The sequence below is a fragment of the Channa argus genome, chromosome 9 (assembly GCF_033026475.1).
Source record: "Channa argus isolate prfri chromosome 9, Channa argus male v1.0, whole genome shotgun sequence".
NCBI classification, from domain to species: Eukaryota; Metazoa; Chordata; class Actinopteri; order Anabantiformes; family Channidae; genus Channa; species Channa argus.
In genome coordinates, this window is record NC_090205.1 from 13795840 (window position 1) to 13809207 (window position 13368).

The following is a 13368-nucleotide window of genomic DNA, read 5'->3' on the forward strand; positions in this document are numbered from 1 at the left end:
CCTCCTCGCTTGCCGGCACAATGGCAGGCTACCCTGAGACTCAGCCTCGTAATAGAGTCCGCTATCACCAAGCACACTCCAAACATTCTTCGCACCGCAGGACTCGACCACCAGATTGGAATCCTTTAACTCCCCTCTGCACTCAGCACACAGTGGGGAAACAAAACATCCTCTAAGCTGATGCCCCTCACTATAAATCTATCTCTCTGCTCCACTTGTGCACATGTACACACAATACACTGTAGGCACTCTCTTTAGTGCCTTTGTTGCAATCCTGCATTGCTAATTGTAAACTCCTGTGACTAAGGACAGACAAATAAATGTTGTCTCTATACAGTATCTGTAACCACTGCTAGTACAACAAGATCTTGTCTTGATCTTATACACAGTATAGAAAGTGTCTGTCTGGACAGTTTCAAATGTAATGCACTTAAATGTAATAGCTCTTTCGGTCATATGTATTTACTGTGATCATTTTTGGCCATACATTTTTTTTACGAGGTCCTTGTTAATGTTAAAATAACATTAAATATAAAAGAAGACAATAATGTGGAAATATTCTTCTATTATGAAAGATTGGATTATTTCATTCATTTTTTTTTATTAATTGTCATGACTGTTTAATCCTTGCTCGCTTTGTTTAGCCTCTTATATGATATGAGCCGTTACAGGGCTGAAATGTTTCAAATGTGTATCTTCCACCTCGATGTTGCCATCTCCTGGTCTAACAGAATTAAGCAAGATGTTCACACAGACCTTTCTGTTAGGGACCAAATGGAGATAGTGTGCCAAATATGTCAGAGGGAGTGATTACACCCCTCAGTGGCCAGTTGGCCCAACAGTCCGCCCCCAGTGGCCAACCCTGTGGAGGCTGTCAGGACCAGGCAGACTGGAGCTTGGTAAGGAGCCAGTCTTTCGTTTAACAGCCAGCTCCTGCCCAGCCCAAGTGTCATCTGCACCTGCCAATGGGAAACAGTTCTCACCCATCAGATAATGGCTGAGAGGAAATTGCTTCAAGGAGGCGACATTCTAGGATGGCAATATGGAGATGTGAAAAATATTCAAGGAGGAGGAAAGGGATCTGGTCCGTGAAAAGGCACAAATTAGCATTGACATATCACACACGCACCACACACAGAGACACATATAAATACATTTATGCACACACAGTGTTTTATATTTGCATGCACATAAGCAGGAAGGCTATATACTTAATCATCCCTGCTTTGAATAATATAACCATCCTAGAGAGAATCAAATTTATTCAGAGCCTGTACTACCAAGCAAATTCCTATTTTCCTCACCTGATATAGTACCAGCCAACAACCCAGGGGAACATGGATTGTAAGTGTGTACATCCTGGCTGCAGATACACTAAAACAAGGGCTTTTTTGGTACTGTATATCTACACTGACCAGTTGAAGAGAGAGTGGGAAAAAGAAAATCAAAGTGAAAGTTGGATGGGGATGTGTCAAGTCAAATATAGTACGTCCCTGCAATCATCACATGCAGAATATCGCCAGAGGTTAATTTGCAGGCCTTCTGGATCTTTTGGGGCCCTCATCCATGCAGCTTAGGGTGGTGAATTTCAATATGAAGCATGAAATGTGGAGTAGTCATTATAATTGGATTGACACCCATAGTGGATCCTTTACCCACAGAAAGTAAAAAGCAAGCCACAAGGCCACACTTCACTCTAAGAGGAGAGAATCTGTTTTCAAGTAAAATTGTTTGGTTCACTGTTTTGAGGTGTCTTGTCTCTGCTCTAATTAGCTCTGTCAGAACCAAGCATTCCCCCAGACTGGAGCTTCAAATATTGATTTATCATTTATTAGTGAGAGAGTTATAGAGCTGTATCTGTTTTCTGGGGGAAAAAGTGCACATTTCAAGTGTTGTAATTCTGTGGGTGTCATCTGAAGTTAATGTGGGAAAGTTTCAACCTGTAGATGGCACTCTCATCCCTGGTTTTAATCCAAACCTTAAGGGCCGTCTTCCCATTTTGAAATGACTGGCCTCAAACCCCCAAACAAAACTGTGTTTTGCTTTGTTGTTGTCATCGTGATTCCTTGGCAGGTTGTTTTGTTAATGTTGGTGACATTTTGTACATTTTACTCAGAGCTTAAATTATAACGGCAAATATTCTTCCGTTCAGCCGTGGCATACCTGTTCATACATATGGTCAAAGCATATTCAAAACCGCTTATGCATAATGAAGTGCAACTAGCAACTGTTGTTCCAATCGTTCTCAGGCAGCAAGCATTAGTTACACAGTGGGGAATGGTTGGAGTTGAGTGGGGGTAGAGGAACCTCAGCCAAACATGATTTGTCTCTGAATACTAATGCCTCTTTTGATCTGCCTCAGCTTTTAGGAGATTTAAACAAGAAAATCTGTCTTTCCAAATTTTTTAATAGACACAGCCTTTTGTGTCCAACATGAAGAAATCCTAGAAACATGTTTACACTGCATCCATATTAATGTTCTGGATTTGTTTTAAACATGTTGAGTCCAATGAGATCTCATTACAGAAAAACCCTGTATTATTCATGCTTGGCCCTAATAGACTAATTAATTTATCGTAAAATAAGAAGGCATTTTTATGATTTCTTATGTTATGCATTTATTTCCATAATTGATCTTTGTTTTACAAATACATCTTTTTACGTTGCCCCTCACGTGTCCTACATTCAGTAACTTTGCAGAAGAGATTTCATCCCCCCCTGAAATATTTCTGAAAGCACTGATTAAGTTACAGAGTTGAGACAAAAAAGAAACCAGCAGGAAGAAAAAAACAATTAAACCTGATAACATTAAGGCTGTAAGTTCCTCTGTGATTTATATGGCCCTAAAAGCTATTTAGGAGCATATTGTGACAGAATGCTAAGTGTGATTAGGGACAGTATGTTAAACATTTGGCCAGTTGTAATCAGTTGAGGGCTGTGAGGATGAGCTGTGGTTGGGGGGTTATCTGTGCCTGTAATGCCACAGGAGGTGCCAAAAGCAACAGAGACCACTAGCCAGTCTGAGTATTTGGCACCTCCACAGCTGCTGATCAAATGCTTCCACCCTCTCGTCTCACCGAGGGCCAGCACCAAGCACAGGATAATCTTGTTTTATCTGCCTTTCAGACAGTCCAAATGGCTGAGATTAAACCCTCCACATGACCCTCACGGCCAGAGCACTGACATGTATACCCCCAGTTTATTAGAGCACCTAAGGTTAAAGTGAGATGAGGAAACTGATAAGGCTCTGGCTTTAAAATAGCTGGATGAGTTTTCAGCCTTAGCAAAAAAAAAAAGGCTGTGCACATCTAGATTTAATCAATTCAGATTTTGTGTCATGAATACAACACTAACTGGTAATTTCAAGTTTTTTTTTCTTTTTTTAAATAAAAGAACCCATTTAGATATTTATCAGCAGTCTACAGGTTGTTAGGACATACCAGTGAACAGATGATTTTCTATTACTGGAAATAAAAGTTTTATTACGATACTTTTAAAATGGTTTTTAATGGTTTAGGTTTGGAAATTGAACAAGTTAAGATCATTAAGTTTGTTTAACCTTTAACTAAAGCACATGTTTTGCATTTCACATTTAATACCTGGTCTTTTAATTCAGTAATCTATCACAGAAGACTAAGTAGCAACTGAACTCACGAGTTAAAAAAACAAAGGTGTTTTGTTATTTTTTATTCTTTTAAATTTCAGTTTTATGCAGAATAGATTGTTTACTACTCCATTGATGCACATGGTGAAACTGTAGACAGCTGCACATAAATGATGACACTATTACATGGGTTTCAGTGTCTTGTCCAAAGACTCTTCAACATGAGGTCAGACGACACAGAGAATCCAACCACCAGCCCCTGGGTTGAGCTACCAATTGAGCTACAGCTGCCCTTATTCCTTGCTAGTGTATATGTCCAATTTGTATGTTTTTTATTTTTCTGTATCTTCATGGCACTACAATTGTGTCTCCTGTAATTCTATATTTTTGCAGGCATGTTGTATTTATAGTTTAGTGACAGAATAAATGCAGTCATACCCAAACTCAGAAATAAAACCCAGTTCACCTGTTGCTAACTTTGACTTTATGTTTTGACAATGTTCAGAAACCCCACAGTGTAATTCTAGCAAGGTTGAAAAAATTCGAATATAAAACATATAAAGAATAAAATAGGTAAGATGTAAAGAAAATAGCATTCTTATTAAAGCTTTTTTAAGATTTTACTGTATCTCAATACAGAAAAAAAAGGAACCTGGAATCTCAAAAACAACAACAACACACACACACAAAAAAAACCTGGCTGACAATTTTCCAGCACTGGGTGACATGGTGGCTGTTATCCAAAAGGTGGGCCTTTGAGACATTTGGTCCCCTTGGCATATGCCAGGATTACTGCTCCCACTGTCACCAAATGCTTTTCCTGTCTTCCTACCTGGTGGAGAAAACACAATCTTCAAATGGACTTCAAATGATGTCAAAGACTACCATCATTATGATTTCTGACCGTGATTATGATTTCTGTGATGTTGACTGCCAAGGACAGATTAACAATATTCTTACCATTAATTAAAATCACCTTAGTGAACAGAGCAGATGGCCAAACCCATTAATCTGCTGCAATGCACTTACTGTCACCACACACGTCTTAATCAAGCCGTGATCTGCATTAATCACCTGACTTAAGTGACAAACAAGTATCACTCCTGTGTTAACCAGGCTTTGTTTGTGGCTAGACCTCTGTTGACCTTGTAATGATGTATTGATTAGAAAAAAATACCTAAGACATGCGTGGGTAATGTTTTAAACCCAAGCAGTTACACAATGTAGGTTACATTAATAAAACATTAAACAAGGCTGTAAAGCTGCTGTTTTAATCATTAGACCTGTGCTTTAATTTTAGACTGAACTCTTTTTTAATTGACAGCTTCGTCATTGTTATACTTTGAAACCATTGCAACACAATGTGGTAAGTGTGTGAGACATTTGATCAGATTAAGGGGTAATCCTCTTAGTGGCAAACAACTAATTTGGCTAATAATTCAGCAGTACCTTCTGACGCTTCATAGCCATAAAATCCAGGATTTCAACACCCAGCCAGCATGAAACTCTTGTGCTGAAGGCTTTGTGTGTCTGGTAATGGCAGAAAAGTATCTTATGTTTGATCCCCCTCTGGCTCAGTGTTCATATGTTCAGCATGATCTTGCTGTTAATAAAGAATGAAAACAGAGATTGAATGTGAATAAAAATACCAGGAAATTAGTTTATGAGCTATACAAGCAGCATTTCAGGCTTGCATTCCACTGAGCCGAATATTTAGCGCTCAGTGTTTCGTTCCAGCGTAATGATGCAGTGCTGCTGCACTTCTAAGGTTAACGATTTAAGTTAAGTTTTAAGTTAAGTTTTGTATTGGCCTGCCTATAGTCGAAAACACCACTTAATTTAATGATTTGAATCATAATGCGCAGCATAAGTGGAAACCTACTTGTTGACTTGGTGCCTTGTGGATTTGAGAACAAACTCTAAGCATTCACTTCTGCTGTAATGTAATCTGGCTGAGGCACATTCCAAGTTCAATATGTAAATACCGCAGCTCTCGATAGCATACATTATGAATTGGCCTACTCTGTTACAAAGGGTTTTAACAGTTTGCTGCTTTCTGTTAACTGCCTGGTATTCATGCCAAGAAAAGCAGGCACCATTATTTGAAAGAGAAATTCAATTTTTGCATTTGGAATTTAAGCAAACTTGGGTTTGTGTAACAAAAAATCACTTCAAATATGGCAGCACAGACCTCCTTAATGCCTCTTGCTGACACAATATCTCTGGTCTCTGTGGCTCTTTATTGTGTGCCTTTTAACACCTTCCTGTATGTGTCCTTCGGGGGGGCTCTGACAAATTTAACCCAAACTTTTGTGAGGTGTCAAAAGCCTTTTGAAGGACCACAGACGCCTTTTAATCAGCAGAAGCTAATCGCCCATATGTTTGACAAAGGTCTGGTTGAGTCATGCTTCATGGGAGCTGTTACTGGTGTGTGTTTGTGTGTGTTCTGGGGGAGTGCTAATTATTCAGTATCGTTTATCCTTCCTGGCGTCTTTATTCCTCTGACTTCCTAGGCTCTTATTTTAGAACTATTGTTTAAAGGGTAAATTAAATACAATTGAATGTTTATTACAATAGAGATGGTCTTGATTATACAGGCAGGTTTGTCCCTCAAACATAGAGCCACAGTGATATTCTATGTGCAATTAACATTGTGGGTGTCCAACACACAACACTAATCAAATGACACTTGTCTGGCTTTGTGTGTTTTCTGAACGGTGTTACATTGAAATTCCTCCTCCACTGTTTGAACAAGTGAGACAGCATCTGCAGCTGCTCAAAAGAAAGAGACATTTCTTCTTTTGTGCTTATTATGCTGATTATTTATGGCCAGTGTTTACATGAATACATATGATTGAGTGGGGAAAACACTATTAACATAAATATTTATATGGATTCTTATTTTAAAGACTAAATGTCAGAATAAGAGCGGTGTGGTTATAATATATAAGTGCATATGAATAATAATGAGAGTCAGCATTCTCCAAGATTCGATGTATCCCCATTTTCCTATTTTGCATTTATTTACTGCTCTTAACCAGTAGTTGAAAATAACTTTAACAGTGCTTTAAAATAAGTAGTAAAGTGTAGTTTTAGCCACTTGTACTTTTACCCTATATGTTAAATATTATACTTTTATTCTGCTAGAGAAAAAAACTAAAGTTCTGGCCCCCACTCACAGAGAATAGAACAGCTATTTCTTTGTTATTTGGCAGAATATATTGAGAATTGTGAGTTTTATTATACACTTGCATTGACCATTAGTGGTCTTTAGGCTATTCATGGAGATTTCACACTCCTCTGATGGCATGTGGGCATGTTATATGTAGTTTCCTAAGTAATTTAATTAGTTAATAAATTGCCATATACCTATTTATTTAAGTCACATTGTTATCAGCCTAAAGCTCCTAAATCTGTTTATCTAATGAACCATTTGAACGTAAACCACACAACACTTTGGCTGCAGAACCAAACGTTTTCCTTTTGGTGGAAGGCCATTGGTCGATGGGGCAGGATATTTGCATATGCCGGAGCTTAAAGTCCCACAGCAAAGTCAGAGTTTAACACATTAGTGATTTGACCTGACAAAGCGCAAGTGGTGGAGGGTTTGCATCATTTATGAGTATTTTGGGCAGCCGTTTGTAAACCTTCAACATGGGATTTTGCAAGCTTGCAGGAGCGGGTTTGTGCATGGTGCTTGCTTTATTTTCATGCACTGCTGAGTGTACAACTACAAAATATTTTACCTATGAAGAGGATGCGCCCGGGACAGAAATTGGAAATTTATCTCAAGATTTGAAGATTGATCCTGCAGATGACCCTGACACATCGTTTCGCTTCATGCAAGAAAATAACTCCTCTCTGATCCAAATGAGGGAGACAGACGGACTGTTGAGTGTTGCAGAAATAATTGATCGAGAGCAGCTTTGCCCCAGATCTCCCCGTTGCTTCATCACCTTCGACATTGTGGCCTTTTCCAGGGAGAAGTTTCAACTTATTCACGTGGAGATTGAAGTAAAAGACATCAACGACCACTCTCCTCATTTTCCGCGCAACGAGACACATCTGGAGATAGTGGAAAATGTACCTCTGGGCTCAAGGTTCCCACTACAGATTGCTCTTGACCAAGATGTGGGTGAAAATTACATTCAGAACTACAACATTTCTGCCTCCAGTCATTTTGCCGTTGAAGTGCGCGATAGAGAAGATGGGGTGAAGTTTGCTGAACTGGTGCTAGTGAGAGAGCTCGACAGGGAGGTGGAGGACACCTACGCAATTGAAGTTATTGCATCTGATGGAGGAGTGCCTGCAAAGTCCGGGTCAATGACTGTAAATATCAAAGTGCTGGACTTTAATGACAACAGCCCCACGTTTGAACACAGCTCTCTGAAAGTTGAACTGAACGAAGACTCTCCTGTAGGTCACCGAGTCCTCAAAGTGCACGCGTTTGACCCCGACGACGGCATTAACGGTGAGGTGATGTACGCGTTTGCTGACGGGTTATCGCCAGAAGCTGCGCGAATCTTTCACATTGACCCCTATTCCGGGGACGTGACTTTGAGGGCGCTGGTTGATTTCGAGAAGAGGAAGTCATATGAGCTGCACATCAAAGCGTCTGATTTAGGCGCGAACTCTGTCCCATCCAGCTGCAAAGTTGCAATAGATGTTGTAGACGTGAATGACAATGCGCCTGAGATCAGCATTAAACCTATGACCTCCAGCAGTGACGGAGTCGCCTACATCACGGAGGCTGCAGCTGCCGAGAGTTTCGTGGCTCTGATCAGCACCTCGGACAGAGACTCTGGCTCCAACGGGTATGTGCGCATCAGTCTGCTCGGGCACGAGCATTTCAGCCTCCAACAGGCTTATGGGGACACCTTCATGATTGTTACCACCACTGTGTTAGACAGAGAGAGGATCCCAGAGTACAACCTGACTGTGGTTGCAGAAGACCTGGGAAGCCCACCTTTTAAAACTGTCAGACAATATACCATCCGGGTAACAGATGAGAACGACAACACTCCTCTTTTCAGCAAGTCAGTTTATGAAGTTTCAGTCCTGGAAAATAATATCCCAGGTTCATACGTGACCACCGTTGTTGCCCGAGATCCGGATATGGGAAAGAATGCCAAAGTCTCATACAAACTCATAGATTCAGAGGTACCAGGAGGGTCCCCAGTGTCCACATACGTTTCTGTTGATTCAGTGTCAGGGTCTTTGTACACTTTAAGATCCTTTGATTATGAAACTCTTCAACAGATTGAGCTGGTCATCCAGGCAGAAGACAAAGGATCCCCCCCTCTCTCAAGCACATCAACAATCAGGATAAAGGTTGTTGATCAGAATGACAACTATCCATACTTCACCTTCCCTGTCCTCCTCAATGACTCGGCTGACATTCCTCTGCCTTTTAATGCACCTGCTGGATACCTCGCCCTTCGTGTCTCAGCTGAAGACGTGGATGAGGGAATAAATGGTGAGATGTCCTACCAAATTGTACAAGGTGACCCAAAGATTTTTACAATGAACAAAGACACCGGAGAGATTGCTTTAAAACAATGGCTGACAGCTGAAATTGGAGAGGTGCTGGAAATTAAAATCTCAGTGAGTGACAATGGCAGGCCCCAGTTCTCAAGCAGTGGCACTATTAGGTTTGTTGTCTCAGACAAACAGCCCTCTGAAGATCAAGTTGTCATTGTGTTGCGGTCAAATGACGAAGAAGGCTACAGCTTGGATGGCTCACTAATTATCATTATTATGCTCAGTGGGGGCTGCGCATTGTTGCTGATTGCAATAGTGGTTGTTGTTGCCACATGCAAACTCCGCCGAGGGGGCAGAAACCGTAGATTCAAGAGAGATGTTTCTCACAGCCTGTTTGACAGCAGGCCAGTGTCCATGCTCGGCTCCAAAGAGCCAAACATATACACAGGTCAACGAGACTTCTTCCAAGAGAGGACCTCTTCATCTCTGGATGATTCCTGTCTGTATGAGGAAAGGAGTGGGGACTCCGAGACAAAGGTGAGTCAACTACAGGAGTATTTTCTTCATCTTTTAGTTTTATATTCATATTATGATCCCAAGTGCTACCTTGATCTTTGTGCCAGAAATGGAAACTAAGCTCTCTCTCATTATTTTGTTTGTTCTCAGATGTTCCTGCCCTCCAAGCATTTCCAACCAACATCTGTGTGGCAAGGTGACAAATACTGCTTGCAAGTGAAGTAAGAGAGCTAAATTGTATTTTTTAAATACCTCAAATAGGTTATGCTTTATTCACAGTCAAATCTCACTTAGCAGAGAAGATACTTAACATGTACCCTACATGCAATTTGTTGCTTGTGACTCTCCTGTGGAATGAGGTTAGATGGGTAGGATGGAGACAGGCTATGTATGTGAAAAAGGACATCAATAATGAAGCTAATGCTCATACTGTATCTGTTGATTGAATTTGCAGTGGCAATGGCAACAACGACCAGCTGAGCGTGAAGGACAGTGGAAAGGGGGACAGTGACTTCAATGACAGTGACTCTGATATCAGTGGTGACGGAGGCAAGAGAAACTTCAGCACTTTCCATCCAAGGCTAAAAAGTAAGTTTTAAATGTCTGACCTCATACAAGTGAATACAACATAAGTATTTATTAGAATGACAAAAGAAGATACACGGTCTGAAATCATGTTGGCATCAACAATCTCTCACCTTTTTCATTATTTACTTCAGGTTTATCCAGCACTACCAAGAGCCTGTCAGGGGACTGCCAAGGCACCTACTCCGCAATACAGTCACAGAGCTACAAGGCCTCCGGAGACAACACCTACACAATAGACTTCTCCACCGCGCCAGTCTTCAACAGTCCTCATGGCTATCCCTGCTCATGGAAGGACTCTGGTTATGGCACAGATCAGCGAAAACCCAGAAGCGGCATGCAGAACTTCTACAGGACGGGGACCCTTCCTTCTTATTTCCCTCAGCCCCAGCGTGAGGCTGGTGTTGGAGGCGCTGTAATTCACAAGCCGAGTCCAAATATTTTAACTGTGGCTACACCCTTAGAGGTTGCAACTATCTTTTAAAAAAAGGAAAGGAACTAATTGTAGATGTAAATAATTGATGTAAATCTAGTTGTCGCCATATGGTTTGCAGGTGTACATAGTTTTTTGCTGAACTGACTTGTCATTTGTAAGTTTATTCATGTTACGTTATTTAAGATATTTTAATTTCAGTATCTGTGATGCACACTGGTGTTTCTTTCCCCTAATAAAAGTGTGACTGAACTAATGATGACAATGATAAATGTCCATTTATTCAACAATTTACTCAAACGTGATGATTTGACTCATGTAACAAGACAGAGACAATGAGTCACAAGAACTGGGAATTATTGCACTTTGAAGATTAAATATTATTCCCCTGTCATTAGAGCCCTCTGTCACAATTTGTAAACATGTAGAACTCTTCCCCCAGCTTGAATCTACACGATCAAGTCAGTAATGATCAGATGTAAAATCTCAAGCTGCTCCATTACCTGGGAGACTGGCTTTGAAGACTCCTAGGTTCCTCCAATGAGTTTCATGCATGCAAATGAAAGAGCAGGGCTGGTTCTCAAGTGGAAAACAAAGTTTAAACCATTATTTTTTACATAATCATAGGGTGTGCTGTAACATAATCTTCAGCTCTTCCAAATCATACACTGTAGGCATGGTATGACATGTGTTACATTTCTTGACAAAAATCCTGTCATTTGTTGCTCTAAGGTGGAAAGCTCTTGCATATAAATTAAGCTGTTTCAACACCAGGAAATGTGATGAAATATACAAACACTGAAAGACGTGTGTTAATTTAACTCCGCCTTGAATACTCAGTATGTCTTGTTGTCATAGCTACACAACAGGTCACTTTTATTAAGTAACACGACCATGAATATGTAGGCCAAACTGTCTCTGGTCTAGAATGATTTATTGATGAGAGATTGATGAGTTTTAAAACTATAACCAGCACTGAACAAACATCAGTCTGAATGCTGGTTATCAGTTCATTAGAAACGTACACACCCTAAAGTAGAACAGCAACAGGAGTGTATGAAAGCAAATCGAGGACACGGAGCTGCAAGAAACCAGAAAGTGTGCAACTAAATTATGCAAGATAACATCAAATAAATACATCTTTCAATCACAGGAGCCTGTCTGTGGGGAAGTGCATAGGTTTTCATCAACAACTTCAAATAAACAGCCCGACTTTATTATTGCTTTTCATCAACATTTTAGAACTTGTACAAGTTGAGTAGCGGAAAAATAAATCTAAAATATCCATTTAAACAATATTCAGTAACTAATGATTTCCATCTCCTCGTGTACAAGTTTGTCACAGTATTCTGTTCTCATTAGGTTTAAGGTCACTTTAAATGAGCCTCTGTTATGTGACAGCAAATGAGAAAAGAGGAAAGCATTGTTACAAATTACATAATAACCATCCAAGGGCCAGTCCTGAGGAGAAAATAAACACTTTCCAGATCTGTTGCCAAGTAAGAGCTATCAGTGGAAGCTGATGGCAGAATGAGACATTATTTTTTTCAGTTTTCTGTTCATCTGCAGGAAAAAGGGACTAAGAGCTCTGCTCATTTGCATAAGCATAAATACCTGCTTTTGTGGTTTTTGATAGCTGTGATAAAAGCTGGAATAGAGTGGATTAGATGCCTTTTACATAACTATAAAGCATTAAACAGAGTTCTCACACATTACCACAATATGCCTCATGAACAGAGGACAATGCTCAAAACTCATTCCATATTTAGGCTGACCTGATCACCTCTTTTATTTAAAACTTCTCTTCTGCAAACTCACTACAGTTTTGAAACAATTACCTTTTTTAGGCATAAAGTCCAATGATGATCCAAGGCCATGCAGTACAGCCCTAAGAAAGGCACTCATATTTGTGTCCCCACTGATGTGCACCGGTCTGACAGATAACCAATTGTACACAGAGGGAAATGCATTTATCAATCAATACAATATGGTTCCCTTCATCATTGCATTATGTGCTCCTTGTAGGTCAAACACTTGTGCATTGACCAGACTATTTGTGCCACGAGGTATACATGTTCATGTGCACAGTTAGCAATAAAATGTGTCTGTAGGAAAAGCCATTGATGGCAGTCACTGTGTTCATTCACATCCAAATGGACTTCACATTAATGTCCTGCAGTAGCTCTCACAAAATATCTCAAATCTCCCCAGGTAATAGAAAATGAGTGTTTTCAGCTCATCTGCAGTCTAGTGGCAAATGAGTCAGATCTGCATACGTCATTTCTAGCCTTTGCACCTGTTAGTGTTAGGTTTATTTCTAACAAATATCTAACTGTATGACTATGATTATACATACCATCATGGTCTCTTACCATCTCAGCTTTAACACACAAATCCCGATTGCACCCAGCACGCATGGATGCAGCCTCTCTCAACTGATGTCACTTGATGCCACAATGCAGTGTTTACTGTAGCTTCATCGTGTGTGTGTGCGTGTGTGAAAAAATGGCCACTTACCCTCACTCCACCATGTCGTGTAAAACATTAACAACTACTCGGTGTTCAGTGTGATATGCTCATGATAAAGTGATTTGCCGTTATGATGGGATGTGCCTCACAACAAGAGAAGAAGTTGCTTTCTTGTTGCACCCAGAAAATACTGAAAATACTAAGTTAACTTTTTGCATCTCCTCTGGTCAGGTTGCAGGTTTAGGGTTTTGAACTGGTCTTACGGTTGTTACTAACCTAG

At 40.3% G+C, this 13368-nt stretch overlaps 1 protein-coding gene across 1 annotated transcript; it reads left to right on the top strand.

Moving 5' to 3' along the window:
* Nucleotides 1-7203: 7203 nt before the first annotated feature.
* Nucleotides 7204-10732, top strand: pcdh8 (protocadherin 8). The gene is made up of 4 exons (XM_067516418.1): nt 7204-9622; nt 9752-9822; nt 10056-10189; nt 10321-10732. Exons 1-4 carry the CDS (start codon nt 7259-7261, stop codon nt 10668-10670), a joined length of 2919 nt encoding a protein of 972 aa, XP_067372519.1. The 5' UTR covers nt 7204-7258; the 3' UTR covers nt 10671-10732.
* Nucleotides 10733-13368: the final 2636 nt, after the last annotated feature.